Source organism: Melitaea cinxia, chromosome 19 (assembly GCF_905220565.1).
Source record: "Melitaea cinxia chromosome 19, ilMelCinx1.1, whole genome shotgun sequence".
NCBI lineage: Eukaryota > Metazoa > Arthropoda > Insecta > Lepidoptera > Nymphalidae > Melitaea > Melitaea cinxia.
The window spans coordinates 14,889,893-14,908,187 of NC_059412.1; the positions used below are offsets into that span (position 1 = coordinate 14,889,893).

The following is an 18,295-nucleotide window of genomic DNA, read 5'->3' on the forward strand; positions in this document are numbered from 1 at the left end:
CCGGCATTGAACCACCGCCGGGAGCCCACACTCGGCGGCGGGGTCAGTGCATAAATGCATTTTCCAGCGTAAAAAAAAAAGGTTGAACTAGGTTCCAATACAAAATGAAGTTAAAATTTACGCCCGTTATTGCGAGACGGATTAAACAAAACTCGCACTAGGCACTCTGAAGTTAAACTATTGGAAAAAAAACACACGACAATAATAAAACTAATATTATATATAGTACAAATGGCACGGGCAACTGAGAACCCGTGGATTTAGTTAAAAAAAGAAAAAAGAAGGTAAGTTAGATATACCATTTCAATAGTATCTTCAAATCTAGACGGACAACTAAAATTACATAAAACGCCATGTGCCGTTTCAACAAAACCGATAAAACAGACAAAATTATATATTTTATTTATATATATATATATATATATATATATATATATATATATATATATATATATAATAAATTTTCCGTACCTTTTATAATACACAGATAAACACACCACGCTTTTATTTTATTTATGAAGTAAAACTTCTTTACACAAGCTTGACTTGGGGAGATCTGGTGAATCCGTGACGAGAGCGTTACGAAAAGCGCGATCGGGTGAGGCGAACGGAAGTTGACAAGGAGATATAAGTTAGTGAACATAGAAAGAGAGACAGTTAGGTTTCGTAAATTACTGTAGAAGCAAAGAAGAAAAGAAGTTTTACTTCAGTCGTGTGGTCTAAGACACAGACGTCTTCTTTCATTACGGCACATTAATGTACACTGGCAACTCCTAATAAATCATACAACTGTAATTTATTGCTTAACGTTTTCGTCATTCAAAGCAACGACTTGTATTGCACGAGGAACTGCTCTTCTTCAGCGAGGCTTCCACTCAAGTAGTCGTCTTCATCGGCTCGTATTGCGTTCTTTAGACGACGTAACGCCATTTCTCGCTCCTTTTTTCTGCAATACAATATTTTTGAAGTTAAACTTCTTTACAAACGCTCGACTTGAGAGTAAGCTGGTGAATGTGCGACGAGTGTTGCGAAAAGTGTGATCGGGCGAAGCGAACAGAAGTTGGCAGGGAGATGGGTGGGTAGAGGCCTCTTACCCCATATAGGGGAAGGATCCGAGCTTAATCCACCACGCTGCTCCAATGCGGGTTGGCGGATATATTCCCTACTATGAGTAACGATCGCTATCAGGTGTACATGATAACAACCGGAACCGACGGCTTAACGTGCTCTCCGAGGCACGGTGGGGAGACCCACAAGGACTGCACAAACACCCAGACCACAATAACACCTGTATGGCCAATACAAATGTTCGTCATGTGCGGGGATCGAACCCACAACCACCAGATCAACGGCCACAAATCACTGCTGTGACCGTTGCGTCAACGCGTCGTTGTCGTTATTTACGAAGTGTATCTCAGTTTTTTACCTTTTTTCCTTCGCTTCCTTTTTAACTTTCTTTTTAGAGACACCAGCGCTTGTGGATGGATTAGCCCCATCGCCTATAACATTGAGAGACAAATATAAATAATTAATACAATTTTAAAGATTTTTCAAGTACAACTTCATTACGCACGCTTGACTTGTGGAGTAAGCTTGTGAATTCGAGACGAGAGTGTTACTAAAAGTGTGATCGGGTTAGGCGAACGGACAAGAGAGAGAGCACACATTTCACATTTCGTATATCTAAGACACAGTGCAGTCTATTGTGCAGAAGATTTACTTCAGCCGTGTGGTCTAAAGCACACTCGTTTTTTTTTAATTAGCTAATACAAAACTTTCTCTTTTTAAAAAAATGTTACTAGTTTCTTGTCGTATCTTCGCGCCTGAACAACATTTATAACTCAACCACAAATTTTTATATACGAGAAATTTATTTAATAACGTATTTATTCAATTACTAGTGGACCCCGCAGACATTGTCCTGCCCGGAAAACAGCTGTCAAATTTGATTTCTTACATACCGATAGCAGCGCCACCTACCGGGTCCAATTGAGATAAAAACTACCCTATCTCCCAAGTTGGACGGAATTACAGATGCTTACAAAATTTGATAAAACTTGGTTCAGTAGTTTTTAAGTTTATCGCCCACATACATTGTGACAGGAAATTTTTAATGAATAATAAAATAAAATAATATGATAACGGTCACCAACCCGCCTGCCCAGCGTGGTGACTATGGGCAAAACACACGAGTTCACGTTATTTTTGGCGTTAACTTGTGGAGGTCTATGTCCAGCAGTGGACTGTATAGGCTGTAATGATGAAAATAAAATAAGACAAATCTACCGTCTGATAACTTATCCCTATAACATGTAACTATACATACCATTTATATATGTAAAGAAAACACAACACTCATTTTATATTACGATTTTATTGTCAGGACAGAAAAATAAAACTTTGTTGTGATGACAGAAATATTTTTACATTGAGATTGTAAGAAAATTAGTTTAAATAAAGGCTTTAAATGTTGTTTTTCTTGTTTTAGGTAAGTGAATATTGTAATTATGTAGTTTAAATGCTAAGTTGTAAATATAGAAAATATGTAATAATAGAAATAAACTTGTTTTAGAGAAACGCTAATAGATTATGTATTAAAACAGTAATTCTTACATAATCCGCAGCAACCGGCAACCAGAAGATCGACTGCCTTGTTAACTTGGTTCCCGGACAGTCTCAGAGCCATCCGAGCATTTTCTGTCGGATAGCCCATCGCTTCTAACTGTGGAAATAACAACAAACATTGAATATTTTACATTTACCATTTATTTCCTACTGTTTGGTATCTTTTAAAAAAAAATAACTTGGTTCCCGGACAGTCTCAGAGCCATCCGAGCATTTTCTGTCGGATAGCCCATCGCTTCTAACTGTGGAAATAACAACAAACATTGAATATTTTACATTTACCATTTATTTCCTACTGTTTGGTATCTTTTAAAAAAAAAAAATTTTTTTTTTAAACTTAAATCCTATATTTGGTTATTTATAAATATTATGGGCAACAAACATGAGTTCACGCCTTTTTTGGCGCGAATTTGTGTAGGCCTATGTCCAGCAGTGGACTGCGATAGGCCGAAGTGATGATAATGATGATAATGGTGGTGATGATGGTGATCATGGTGATCGTGGTGATGATGGTGATGGTGATCATGGTGATCGTGGTGATGATGGTGATGGTGATGATGATGATGATGATGTTGATGATGATGATGATGATGTTGATGATGATGATGATGGTGATGATGATAAATATTAGTATTTTGGTTTTGGGTATTTGTATTTGTACAAATATTTCTTTCTGGTTTCGATATTTGTCCACCGTGCCTTGGAGAGAACGTTAAGCCTTCGGTTCCGGTTGCCGGTTGTTATCATAAATACCTGATAGCGATAATTAGTCATAGTAGTACACACATGATTTCACGCCATTTCTGGCTCGAATTTGTGGAGGCCTTTGTCCAGTAATGGACTGCGATAGGCTGATGTGATGATGTGATGAGTCATAGTAGGGAACATATCCGCTAACCCATAGAGGAGCAGCGGGGTGGATTAAGCTCCGACCCTTCTCCCGCAATGAGGAAGAGGCTATGCCCAGCAGTGGGATACTACAGGCTGATTACATATCGAGACCATCTAATTTGGTTATTGAAAATCTATCAAACAAAATTGTGGTAGCTCTAGTATGACCTCACCTCAGCGACAAGTCTGTTGTCCGGTTCCAACAGAGAATCATTGGAGCTCTGTGTTTCCATATCTTCAATGTCTGACAGGTCGCTGTCATCTGCCAACTGTGAAACAAATGTATAATTCAATTAAAATGTCAGCCTTAACAATTTTTTTTTTTTTTTAATAAAGATTAACTCTATTAAGTTTTATTATAACCTCTTCTATAAGATTTTAAGTCTGAGTCACATCTTATTTTATCTGAGGTAGGGCACAGCAGGAATTTCCTGCTCAAAATATGGAGCAGCCCGACTGGGGAAGTACCTCGACCTTACAGAAGATCACAGCAAAATAATACTGTTTTCAAGCAGTATTGTGTTCCTGTTGGTGAGTAAGGTGACCAGAGCTCCTGGGGGATTGGGGATTGGGTCGGCAACGCGCTTGCGATGCTTCTGGTGTTGCAGGCGTCTATAAGCTACGGTAATCGCTTACCATCAGGTGAGCCGTACGCTTGTTTACCGACCTAGTGACATAAAAAAAAAACTAATTTGTGCTATACTATGTTGTCACACGCAAGAATTTTTTTATAATACTTTAAGTATACGTAAAAGCGAATGCGCTTTAGACTACATGACAAGTAAAATTAGCTCATATCTCCCTCTCAACTTCCGTTCGCCTCACCCGATCACACTTACTCTTGTCACGCATTCACCAGCTTACTCCCCAAGTCAAGCGTAAAGAATTTTAATATCAATAATACTGTAACGCTGGTTTAGTGGCCATCTGAGAGTTTAGCCCTATTCTGTACCCTTCCAACTCCCCATTCTGTTCCATCTCCCTTCCATCTCTTAAAAAAGTCAGTGATCACCAGTTCGGGATGGTCTTGTATAACGCGTACAGCCTCCGTGACGTCATTGTTGGTGTGCCGCAACGCCATGACCGCCAGACGTCGAGTGAACCCCATGCCCTGCAGAGCCCGCACCAGCCCCGCGTTCACCACTGAGCCATCGGCGCATGAGCCCAGGGCCCGCTGCTCTCTGATGACATTTTCAAATATAATTTATTCATATTACTTTCATTTTTAAATTAGGAAAAAGAAGCCTACTCCATAGTTCGGGTTCAGCATAATATTTAGTATCTATATAATACGTGAAGATAAAACTTTGTACCCCTTTTTACGAAAATTGCGTCGACGGAGGAGTATGAAATTTCGCACACTTATAGTTTGTATAAAGAAGGTGCGCTGAATGCTAGTATTTTTTGAAATTGTGGATAAAAATCCATTAAATCAAAAAAAAAAAAAAAAAAAAAAACATTACACAAACTGTATTTGACACAATGCATATATACTTTTTAGTTTATTGTAACAGAAGTATGGAAGTGTTTGACAACAGAACCTTAATAATGTTCCAACTGTGGCGACATCTATCGCACGAAATACGAACGACTACAAACTACAAACTACTTACGTTATAATGTACATATTGATAACATATGCAGGTCGGCACGCAAGATGTTGGGGTTTATTTTTAGAAATTCTAAACAATTTAAAAAACTGAAAACAAAAAAAATTTTATTCACTACATTAGTAAGGAGTAAGCTAGAATATGGAACGCTCATTTGGAACCCGAACTACCAGACCCATAAAGATAGATTGGAAAGTATACAGAGACGGTTTACGCAATTTTATTCTATTGGACAGGACAAAAGAATGCCCTACTACTCACGGCTAAATAAGTTTCGGTTAAACTCACTCTCTAACCGGCGCAAGCTACTTGATATGGTATTCTTACACAAACTAGTGAATGGAACTGTGGATAATTCAGAACTCCTAACCAAAATTTCAATTAACGTTCCTAGGCGTTCCTAACGTTAGTAGGCTCTACAGAGAATTTACAGTTAAAAACAAGTCATTAGACATCTTTGCAGATAACTTAGCTGTATTTAAAAAGAAACTATTAAAGTCATTTGATTCCTCAAATCAAAAGTTATGTAGCACTAATATTAACTTATCTTAATTTATAATAGTAATAGTTATGTAGTTAGTTCTTTATTTTGTATGTATTTTTTTTAAATTTAAATCCTATATGTTTAAAATCTTTTGATGCTGATGACTCAATTGTCTAAAGCGCATGCTGTAACTACCTTTAAGAGGAATTATATGTATATACTTAATACCTTTGCATATATCTAATTGTAAATTTTTTAAACATGCAATTCTGTTGGTGGTTCTAATTAAATAAATAAATAAATAAACTACGTAATTAGAGAAAACTGACGTATCCTACATCGCGCTATCAAAGTTTTCACGATTGAGTATATATACAAGATCCCGACAACAACCGTCGGGCCAATAGCCGTCTGGTTGGAGGATCCTCCCTTTTCTTCAATGGGGGACGAGGAACTCAACACCTTGTTCTTCACACTTCCCAAACAACTTATAATTTAAATTAATTATGGTCGAATTACGACCACTGGCCGACCACTAGTTTATTATAAAAAGGTGTTAGTTAAGAACCACAAAATAAACAGTAAATTTGTGTCCATACTTTTCAAGTGTAAAATCTAAAAGTCTTACCTATCCACCTTGTGCCGTTCTCTGGCTCGCTCTCTCTCCCCCCTCTTGTCCTCCAGCAGCTGGTGCGCTCGGTCCAGGTCCCCCCCGGAAGCCCTGAGCCCGGTCCGCGCCTGTCCTTCCGACCAGCCCAACTCCATTAATGTGGCTACGGCCGCTTCGTCCACCTGAAGAAATTAGACAAGATTTATTCGTTACTAGCTGTGCTCGCGACTTCGTCCACGTGAAATAGTGACTTTACATGTTCAATGTGATTCTTCTTCTTCTTCTTTAAAGACTATGGCTCCATCAGCTTTTCGCCGATGATTTTGCCAATGACAAGTACCTACTGAAAGTGTATAAGTCCGGAAACGGTCCGTTTTTGACAGTACAATAGTGGGATAAGCCGCTTAAACTGTAGTTAGTTGAAAAAAACGTAATTCTTGTAACTTGCCACTTGCCATAATATATTAATAAATATATTGTGGCAAGTGGCAAGCTTAAACCTTGCCACAATATATTAGTAATATTTGTATTTTAGTAAAAACCACATCTAAATCGGATAGACCGTTTCTGAGATTAGCGTGTACAAACACACATAAATCAGAAAAAAATTCTGACAATCATTGTTTTGTGTGCTATTTGCGTTGATAAATGTCCCAATAATATTTTTTCTCACATATCTTAAACGTACAGACAGCGACCCGTTACATTTTTATTATATGTATTGATTACCCATACTACTTAAAAAACAAGCATGCTTTAGACCACACGACCGAAGTAAAACTTCTACACAATAGGCCTGCACTGTCTTAGAAATACGAAACGTGGCTATAAGAGAAAGGGAGAAAGAAATTGTGTGCTCGCACTTCTCTTCCTTGCTTCGTTCGCCTCAAACAATCACACTTTTCGTAACGCCCTCGTCACGCATTCACCAGCTTACTTCCCAAGTCAAGCGTGCGTAAAGAAGTTTTAGTTCAATAAGTAACTTATAAGCATACCTTTAAATAATTAAGTTCGGCCTCCGCTTTCTCCAGTAATCTCCTCGCCTCCTCCCTCTTATTCTGGTGGAAGGCCACGACGCCCTGGAGCAGGTACAGCCGCATGAACAGCACTCGCTCGTTCGCTGGTGGGAGGGGGGGCGCTTGTTACTTAGATATTTATGGGGGACGACTTGTTACTTGTCCTGATAGCGATCGTTACTCATAGTAGGGAATATATCCACCAACACGCATTGGAGCAGCGTGGTGGATTAAGCTCGGATCCTTCCCCAACATGGGGAGAGGCCTATGCTCAGTAGTGGGATATTACAGGCTGAAGCGTGACTTGTTACTTGGAGATTTAGGGGGGGGGGGGCACTTTGGTTGAGTGATCTTTGATAACACGTATTTACTTGACTATTTTTTCGTCTACCTATGTTGTACTATTTGTTAATGTAATTGAAGTCGGTTTTTTTTTTCGTTTGCGAGCAAACACAATTATTTCCTGTGCTAAACACAAATGAATTTTCAGATTTCAAACATTCGGTAAGTCCTTTAGATGAAGCCCTCTCGGTTTAAGTCGGTTAAGCTTACCATTAGTCCCTTTAAGAGCTATGAGTCTCTGATGATCTTCACCGTAAGTCGCTATAAATGATTTCTCTGCTCTTGCCAATCGGAGCGCTGCATCATTCGTTGATGAGAGGTTTTGTAAGCAGAGGTAACACCAAGCAATATCCAGCTGTAGTACGGCACAGTTGTCCACACTGCTTAGTATCGATGACCTGCATTCGCTGAAAGTTAAACAAATATTTCTACTTTGTTTGTTTGAACGCACTAATTTTAGGAACTACTGGTTCATTATTTTTGTATTGAAATCTCAGACTTGGCTCGGCCTTACCTTACCAGTCATCGAATCAGAAGACAAATGAAGTTACTTCAGACTTGGCTCCGGCCTTTTGTTATATCGGAACGAAACTTACAAATTCAAACTAGGCTATATGGATTATAGTCCTTTGCCTTTCCCTATTGTCCTTTGCCTATCCCCATTATTTTTGTATTTGATAGTCCATTTACCGAGGAAGGCTATAGTATATTTTAGTACGTTTTTTTCCTAAAATTAGGACAGGTGAAACGGCGGGGAACAGCTAGCATATAATTACACAAATATACATTTTAACATACACACACTGTGTATACTGTGTGGCTACGGTACTAAAGAATATGGCCACCCCCTCTCTTCCCGTGGGTGAAATAAATAAAATAAAACTGCTGGCTTTGAAACACACAGGCCGAAGACGGGCAGCAGCGTCTTCGGTGCGACAAAGCCAGTACTGCGGTCACTAACCCGCCTATCCAGCGTGGTGACTATGGGCAAAACACATGAGTTCACGTTATTTTTGGCGTAAACTTGTGGAGGGCTATGTCCAGCAGTGGACTGTATAGGCTGTAATGATACACACACATATGAGTTCCTATGAATAGATAGACAACTTAACAACCACCCTAGTGTAGTTGGGCGTGTAGCCGCCTAAAAAAATAGGTTTGTGGGTGTGATTCCCGCTCGGGAAGGATATTTGTATTTGTGCTCATTTTTCCGATTTGGACGTCTGTCCTTGTGGGTCTCCCCACCGTGCCTCGGAGCGCACGTTAAGTCGTCGGTCAGGTTGTTATCATAAATACCTGATAGCGATCATTATTATTTATTTTTTAAAATTAATACTTATGTTAAAGATGTTAGATTAATTAATAATACATATAGATTATTTTATGATATATATATAGTAAAAAAAAATTGAAAATTATACAATAATATAAAAATATGTTGTAATATATGTTGACAAGCACTAATTCCGCCGATAAACTGTCACGCAGTTTGGCGGATCATAAAATTGTACAGTATTTTTTAGTCAAATAAATAAAATATTATTGTTATTATTATTATCATTACTCATAGTCCGGAATATATCCGCCGACGACCGATCGACGAAGTGTACCACTGTGGTAGAAAGGGGACTTCATAAATTGGATGGCCCTTCTTAGTCCATTACGTTGCTTCACAGTGTTGCTTAAATTATTTATTACTAGTGGTCGGCCAGCGGTCGGAATTCGACCATAATTAATTTCAATTATAAGTTTGAACATTAAGGTTCTGTTCTCAAAGACTATACTTCTATAATAATAAACAAAAGAGTATATACGCGTGTGTGTGTGTGTGTGTTAAATACATGGTGTGTGTAATGTTTTTTTTTTTTTTTATTGATTTAATGTATTTTTTATGCATAATTAAAAAAAAATATTAGCATTCTGCACTCCTTTCTATAAAAACTATAAGTGTGAGAAATTTCATACTCATCCGTCCGTGCAATTTTCATATAAAGGGGTACACAAACCCGCTTCACGTTATTAATTTATAAATTTATATTAATTGCCACCCAACCAAATAATTTATCCTTACTTCAGTTGTCTATCAGCCTCAAGTAACAAAACCAAAGCGAGTGCGTAGTCTTTGTTCTTAGCAGCCGCCCGGCCCCTTTCATGTAACGCCAGTCCTATTAATAGTGATTTTCTTTCTGACCGAGGCAGTTCCACTGCCTTCCCTGATTGGTCTTCTAACTGAAACAAATCACATTAGAAATACATTGAAGGTGTTATGATATTTACTCCACTTCATAATAATACTATTATTTATTGTTTTTTTTTTTATATGTAGATTCCCATTTCCCCCAGGAGCTCTGGTCACCTTACTCACCATCAAGAGCACCATACTGAGCAGGATCAGTTAAACATATTATACATGTTTTAATTCAATGTCTCATTCCTGTACTCGTTATATTGTCAACGTACCTTCATATACTCTTCATCGTCAGCCACATCATCGATATACTCCGTTAACAAAGTCACATCATCCAATGTCGATTTCATTTCCTTGTACATGTTATCCTCTTTCTTCACTTGTTCTGGGGACTCTATAAACAAAAATATCGATTCGATATTCAATTGATCGATTGATATGATATTCAAAAATGTTTAGACATCCTAATGTGTGGGTAACACAAAAATAAAATTGTATTAAAAATAGCATGGTGTCGTCTCCTGTCAAAGATTTTCATTGTAATATGAAACTTTGAATAGTTACGGGTTTCTGTAAAGAACTCACTATAGACGACGCCACAGTTTGCTTAAACCGAATATAAAATCATCATATCAAAAATTTCGATCTAGCGGGTACATCGTTCCATAGCTTAATTGCCTAGAGCACCGACACGGTCAGTCGGAGACGCGGGTTCGATCCCCGCTGGAGCGGTCAATTTTTGATATGATATTCATTACTTGAATTCTTCTTCTTCTTCTTTTTTAAAGACTATGGCTCCATCAGCTTTTCGCCGATGATTTTGCCAATGACAAGTACCTACTGAAAGTGTATAAGTCCGGAAACGGTCCGTTTTTGACAGTACAATAGTGGGATAAGCCGCTTAAACTGCAGTTAGTTGAAAATATTTGACATGACTATTTAACTTTGATTTATTGGTAAATTATAATTTTATATCATTGATTCTAATAAACTTAGCTAAGACAACACAGAAAGAAGATGGCACTAAAGTTAGAAGAAAACAAACATTGACCGGCCGCGGAATGTTTTTGGGAAGCATATCATATAGTGATACAGTTAATTTCAGACAATTAAAAAATAAATGATCGAGAGATCCTTCCTCCAAGCCACATTCACATAAGGAACTATCACGAATGCGTAACTTAGCTAAGAACACAGGTGTGCAGGAGAAACCCAATCGTATACGGATAATTATCGACGTAGTTATTTTACCTAGGTCGGAGTATTTAAAAAACCATGGCTTGACAGGGATACACGGCTGGATATTGCCATAAAATTTACCTGTAACTAGTCTTGAAGATTGCCATAATCTATCCCAAGATTTATCCAGGCATTGTTTAGCCAAACTTCTAAAGTCTCGGGTAAAGCATTTATTATATTTATCGCAGCCTAGGTGAATGGCGTCTTTTGCACATATGTCTGCCATTTCATTACCTGTTATACCGCTGTGACTAGGTATCCAAGCAAGCGCTACTTCAATATTCGACTGATGACATTTGAACAGTGTTTCTTTTATCTTTAGAGTAATGGGAAGATTATTTTTAGCATGAAATGGACTTTTCAATAAATCCTGGAGGCAGCTTCGAGAGTCAGTGAATACTACAGATTTATTAAGACCATGAGATTCAATATACAAGACAGCTTCCAAAATGGCAATACATTCACCTGAGAAAGTTGAGGAGAGAGGAGGCAGTTTGTAATTCAAGATAATATTGTATTTAGGAATCCAGACAGCAGAACCAACGTTTAACTCGGGGTTAATTTTAGATGAGTCAGTGAAGAAATGTAACCATTCTGACCAGTCCGAATCGATTATTCTATTAAACTCAAGTGCGGCGCCAGGTGATTCTTTAGTAATTCCTAGGTTCAGGATAATTCTAGGATGATATATCAAGGAATCGTAGCTATACGTGAATAGTGGATTTTTGTCAAACTGAAATATACCATTGATGTTGATTTTAAGAAAAGATTTAGTAAGGGGGGGTTTATCTTTATAGGTCCAAAAATTTGAATTATTAATAAGCTGATTGAGATCATGGAGTTTATTAATTAAAGGGTGAGAAAAGTTTTGTACGGCATTAACAAGGAACCTGTCACATAAGAACTGTCTGCGGAGATGTAAAGGAGGATCAACCAATTCCACTTGAAGGGCATTAGTAGGAGACATTTTCATTGCTCCAGCTATAATTCGTAGGCATTTCGCTTGTAATCTAGTCCAATATGAGAGAGCAACCCTATTACATGGTTCCAAAACGAAACTTGCATAGTCAAAATGGCTACGTATAATCGCATTGTACAACAACTTCTGCGAATAAGGGTGCGATCCCCATCTAACGCCCGAGAGAGATCTTAGAATATTAATATTTTTTTCACATTTGTTAGAAATATAATTTAGATATTGAACGCCCGACATTTTGGAGTCCAGTATGACTCCCAAAAATTTTACGTGATTCTGAATGGCAATAGGTTGACTATTGATGTGAAGAGACACGCTATCTGGGACAGAGCGTTTTCGAGTGAAAACGATGCCAGAGCATTTTGGGACAGACAAGGTAAGACCATGATCATTTAACCAATTATTTAAGTAGTACAGGGCAGAATTAAGTCTAGAAGTGGCCTCGGAAAAAGTTGAAGAACAAGAATAAAGAGCAATGTCATCAGCATATTGTAGAATATTGCAAAAACAGAGGACCGATTTGTCAAGGTCGTAAGTATACAAATTGTACAAAAGGGGGCTCAGAACGGAGCCCTGAGGAAGCCCTTTCCAGACTATTCTTTTTGGAAGTAATAAACCTTGGACGCGAACCGTGATGTATCGGGCAGAGTAAAGATTAAAAACAATATTGATCATTTTCATCGGCAAGTTTAAGTTAAACATTTTCTGACGGAGAATATGGAGCTCAACGTTATCGTATGCAGATGAGATATCAAGGAAGGCGCCAATAACATGTTTCCCAGAGCTAAGGGCACGCCAAACATCGGTGGTAAAGATGCTGAGGCTATCTAAAGAGCCCATACCCTTCCTAAAGCCAAATTGGTATTTAGACAATAGGCCTTGACTCTCTATAAGCCACTCTAATCTATTTTTAATAAGGTGTTCCATAATTTTAGTCATAACAGATGAAAGAGCAATTGGTCTATATGAAGAAGGATTCCTGAGGTCTTTATTAGGTTTTAGGATAGGAATGATAATATGAGTTTTCCACGAATCAGGGACAATTCCGGAGCTATAGATTAAATTAAAGATATCAAGCAGATATAGTTTAACAGAAGTGGGGGATTTCATAATAAAGGAGTATGGAATACCATCGATCCCAGGCGAAGAATCCTTAAGTCCATCAAGGGCAGAAAGTAGTTCATTTAAAGAGAAGGAATCGTTGAATCTTTCGGAAGCCATGCAAGAGGGAGGACATAAAAAAATGTTTTCAGAAGGAACATAGGGAGGAGCTAGATTATTAACAAAGTTAGGCAACCAGTAAGAGGAATCGTTAGAAGAGACGATACGATCATCCTGAAAAATTTGTCTGAAAGATTTTATTTTTCTCCACACAAGCGAGGCAGGAGCTCGCGGTGACAAAGACTCGCAGAAGTTACGCCACCCACTAGACTTTTTCTTTGAGAGTAAGCGCTTAGTCTTAGCAGTTGTTTTCTGTAAATTTAGGTAATTAATCATCGATAAATCAGAAAGATAGGTAACCTCAGCAGCCCTGCGTTTCCGAATACTATCTGTGCATTCAGAGTCCCACCATGGGGGCGAAGGTATTTTATCTAGAAAAGAATTTTTAAGTGGAATTGATTCATCAGCTGCAGAGGTTAGACACAAAATAAACAGATCATAACACAGTAAAAAATTATTGTCAGAGACCGGAGGAAGGGTAGCAATTTTAGAATCAAGAAAATATGAGAATTTACGCCAATCAGCTTTCTGAGTTCGGTATTTTAAGAGAGGAGGGAGAGGAGCCGATTTATTAGGAGCGGAATCAAAATTTATTAATATGGGAAAGTGATCACTACCGAATGAGTTCGGTAAGACCATCCACACGAAGGACATGACTAAACTCGGAGATGACGCGGAGAGGTCAACTGCACTAGGTTTTTCACTCGGGGCACCTCTTCTTGTCGGAGTACCATCATTTAAGACACATAAATTGAGATTATCAAAAAATGACAACAGTGATGAGGAATTTGAGTCACATTTACCGCAACCCCAGAGTGTGTGATGAACATTAAAATCTCCTAAGATGACAAGAGGAGACGAAAACGTGGATAAGATATTGTTTAATTCTGAAATTAATGCTGAACTAGGGTGTGGTAAATAGATTGAGAAAAATAATACATTAAATATTTTAGCACCAATTATTTGAAAACCAGGACCATGGTAAGGGATATGAATTTGCGAGAAGGTAACAGTTCTATCAATCAGAAGAGCGGACCCTCCGTAGCCATCATCTCTGTCATCACGTAAGCACAAGTAGCCAGGTACTCTAAATATAGAACGAGGCTGAAGCCTAGATTCTGAAAGAGCAAATATTGCAGGTTTATATTTATTGATTAAATAAATTAGTTCATGTTTTTTATTTCGAATACTTCTACAATTCCATTGAATGATCGTGCGACCCAGCATTTTTATTAACTAAAGTAGATATAAAAGTTTGCAATAAACTTAGGACATTGTTCGGTAAAGCGTCTCCAAACTTAGAGATCATGTTAACAAGAGCGCAGACCAAAATCTCAATTAAATTATCGTTAGGAGTTAAATTTGGGGTCGGCTCAATCATTTGGGGATTAGGAAAAGCACAACCGTTAGGCATAGTAGATTTAGGAGAGTTGGTGAGGGAGGAATGAGCATAAACATCATAAGAGGGGCGCAAAGGGGTACTAGGACGAGGAGTACTGAACACCGTTTTACGGTAGGAGGTAGAGGGAATGGTAGGAGAGCTTTGGGATTGGTGAGTGATTTGAGGAGAAGGATCTGTAGGAGAGCTTTGGGATCGGTAAGTGACTTGAGGAGAGGGCTCTAGCCTAGGCGACGCTTGAGAAGCTGCAGCATAGGATAGCCGAGGCAGATGAGGGACACGTGATGAAGCCTCTGTGTAACCAATACTCTCTTTGGTCATAATTAGTTTAATTTGCTTTTGCCTTTCATGCTCCGGACATTTTGAAGATTCTGTAGCCTTATGATTGCCTCTGCAGAAAAGACAAGAGACATTTTCATCTGAGACAGAGCAGGTTTCGCCAGAGTGAGGTAGAGCACATTTGTAGCATCGGGGGGTGGAACGGCACTGGCCCTTAGTGTGACCGAAACGGCAACAAGCAAAGCATTGGATGATCGGTAATTGGTACAAAGAAACAGGAAGGGATGCGTGAAAACAAAAAACTCTCTCAGGTAAATTCTGTCCAAGAAAGGTTAAGGCAACTGTAGTAGTAGGTATCCATTCAGGTTTTCCATCGGTAATTCTTTTTTTATTTAGGCGACGAGCTTTGATGACTTTACCGCAGTTATGAGGGTATTCCATTCCCTCAACCATATCTGATAAAGACCATTCAATGGGGACAGAGCGGACCACGCCAGTCCTCGTGACTTGATATTGTGGGATAGAAGCCTCGTAGTTATTTGCGGATAAAATAGGATTATGGACAAATAAATTTGCTAGATCAGCCGACAAAAAATCTACAGAAATCCTATTTCTGCCTAGGTTTTTAATGCCTCCGTTAACAATTCCATTTATGGAGTTCTTATGAAGGAACTGTGCGAAATTGAGAAGGCGAATGGATGGACCAGATTTTTGCACAGATTCCAATTTAGAAATATGAACAGAAAAGGGACCTTTATCATCCTGATTATAAGCAACTTTATTACCTGTGAAATCTGGATCAGTATAAGTGTCTTGCACAGAGGCAGACGGAGGAGAGGCTTTCTTTACACTTTCAGGAACAGGATCCATTGACAAGTGCCTTTTATTGCTGCCAACGCCGCCACCTCCCCCATCAGGAGGAGGTGAAGCGTCCCACTCCATATTAGGGACTACCACTTATTACATAAAATAAAAACAGCACTACTATTCAAAACAAACCGGCACAGTATACAAAATTCAACAATAAACACAAAAATTTCCACCAAATAATAGGAAAGATACACTAGCACGTGTTGACTCTCACCTACCCTCAAACGAAAAAAAAACCATTACTTGAATTATGAAATTTAACAAATTTAGTAGGTTCTACCCTTGAATATAAATTATAAACTATAAATTATATATATATACACTATAAATTATAAAAAACGGTAGCGAAGACTAACGGTAACATACAAAATATTTTTTTAATGCTGTTTAAACTCTTACCAGCCATTACTAAGGCCATAAGCTGTGCTCCGTTTTTAAGACCTTGTTCTTCTAAGCTTGTATTACAGTTTATTAATTTTCCATTGTATATGAGTTTTATTCTAAAAAAAAAAAAACACAACAACATTATATATTTCACAACGTATTAGCACAATGGCTACAGCACAGTCTTTTGGCTGTTGTGCTATGGGTTCGCTTCACGCACATGACACACATTTGAATTGGTAACACAGGTGTTTGTTGTGGTCTGGGTGTGTTTATGTTTGTGTATTGTGTTTCTAGACCCCTGACACAGGTGTAAATCCTATTGTAGGCCATAGAGTGTGTAAAAATATATTAAAGTAATGAAATAATGATAATAATTATACTTTGTATTGAAGAAAGTTGAAATGATTTCGTTAATAGTCTTAATTAGTTTCCCAGAATAATCTGTAAATATATACCTCTAAGTTATAATTCCAAATTTATTCAAAACGCAGCACATGGTGTCACTTGCATTAATTTCTAATTTTAAGAAAAAGTCTTTACCATTATTTCACATTTATAGTTGGCTATTTTATTTTGTTATAATCTTTTTGCCCTCATGAATAGCTGAATGAATTATTATTTACTAGGGGATAAAAACATATCTAAAAAAGACATACCTTTTTTGGTCAACATCCAGCAATTCTGCGACAGAACTGATCAAGTCTTCCCCTTTTAAACTTAATGGTTTTAATATCTTGATCAACCGCGGTCTCTCGCCAGTTATCGTGGCCTTGACCCTCAACGTAGCACATCCCGTCTCCTCAAACTCCTCATTAGCTTTTAACCTTTCAATCGAATGCTTTTGCAATTCATAGAGCCCTTCAAGTACTGTATCACTGTCTATTTTCAATGTTTTGGAGTATTTGTCGGCAAGTTCCTAGAATAAAATAATAAAATGCGAAGGATATTTAATTATTTTATTAATTAATGTTTTATAATGATAATAATTGGCAATAATACGATGTTTTCACCTGAATCAATAAAGACAATTATATAAATATTAGCTTTTCATTAATTTCAAAGTATTCGTTTAACAAAATACGTTGCTACACGACTCTAGGATAAAAAATAGACAACACAGTTAAAAGCTTCAGTAAGTGATAGTTCGCTTATACTGTGCCTCTATTTTTAAACAAAGGAAAACAAACAATATCGAAAATAAATACCTTTAAGCTTGGTGATATCTCTCCGCTCTCTAAAACGTATGGCGATTCCCATAGCTTTATCTTCTCTTCATTTAATTTTGCACGAAGCTTTATCAGCAAGTCTTCGTGCTCGAGGTTGTCCATTGTTTTAAAATAAAGAAGTGATTTGCATAAAATAATATTTGGGTTAAAATTCTGCCCATAGACACTGGATTTTTGTGAACGCTATTTTGACAGCAGCGCTCATAAGTGACAATCGGCGAATACAGATCATACAAAAAATAAAACTGCAGAATAATCAAGTCTTAGAAATCAGAAGTGAAAGAGAATTTTATTTTAAAAAAAACGAATAAGACACGGAGTAACCTTACAAGATTTATTCATTTACATCAACTAAATTTTTAACAACACAAGTACAAGTACGCGTCTTATTAGCACTAGAGAGTACGTCCGTCGCTGCCGCGAGCTCGAAGCAAAAAGAGCGATGCCACCGCATGATGTGACGTGGCGCACGCGGCGTTATTGTCCCGCCCTCCGCGCTCCGTTGCACGACGTCACTGAGTAGAGGAGCCGGGTCGTGGGAAAGTTTCTAACACGGCCTCTCCTGACAGCTGAACGTCCTCGTCAGCTTGGTTCCCCTCGGCTTGGCTCTGCTCCTCTTCATCAGGAGTTCCTCGGGCTTGATCTTACTTTTACCCGAGTCAAATTACCGTCATCTAAAGCAAAAGAAATCTTTTGGTTGTTTTTTTTTTTTTTTTTTTTTATATAACAATATATATCCACGGGCTCATAATGCCCGTGCTTTTATTATTCCAATATTAGTTTGTTAGTTTCTATAACTTGGTACTTACACATGCAACTTAGAGGACTAATTAAACTAGACTTAGTATCTCTAATCCTACGTGAGTCCACCGACCAAAAATTTAAAGTTATACTAAATTTACTTCTATATATATTAATTACTATATATTATA

At 37.9% G+C, this 18,295-nt stretch overlaps 1 protein-coding gene across 1 annotated transcript; it reads right to left on the minus strand.

The window, feature by feature from the left end:
• Positions 1-771: 771 nt before the first annotated feature.
• LOC123662901 (NEDD8 ultimate buster 1-like) lies at positions 772-17,569 on the minus strand. The gene is made up of 13 exons (XM_045597677.1): positions 17,343-17,569; positions 16,794-17,053; positions 16,150-16,250; positions 10,039-10,160; positions 9,650-9,807; positions 7,789-7,985; positions 7,216-7,340; positions 6,239-6,402; positions 4,529-4,697; positions 3,690-3,785; positions 2,614-2,722; positions 1,427-1,499; positions 772-946 (listed from the first exon to the last, which is right to left on the minus strand). The coding sequence occupies exons 1-13, from the start codon at positions 17,463-17,465 to the stop codon at positions 820-822; spliced, it is 1,824 nt and encodes a 607-aa protein (XP_045453633.1). The 5' UTR covers positions 17,466-17,569; the 3' UTR covers positions 772-819.
• Between the last annotated feature and the right edge of the window lie 726 nt (positions 17,570-18,295).

Coding starts and splice junctions, on each gene's coding strand:
- LOC123662901 (XM_045597677.1), bottom strand. CDS start 17,465: ATGGACAACCTCGAGCACGAAGACTTGCTGATAAAGCTTCGTGCAAAA. Junction 7,986..9,649: donor GAGGCTGATAGACAACTGAA/GTAAGGATAAAT, acceptor TTTAACTTTCAG/CGAATGCAGGTCATCGATAC. Junction 947..1,426: donor AAGGAAGCGAAGGAAAAAAG/GTAAAAAACTGA, acceptor ATTGTATTGCAG/AAAAAAGGAGCGAGAAATGG.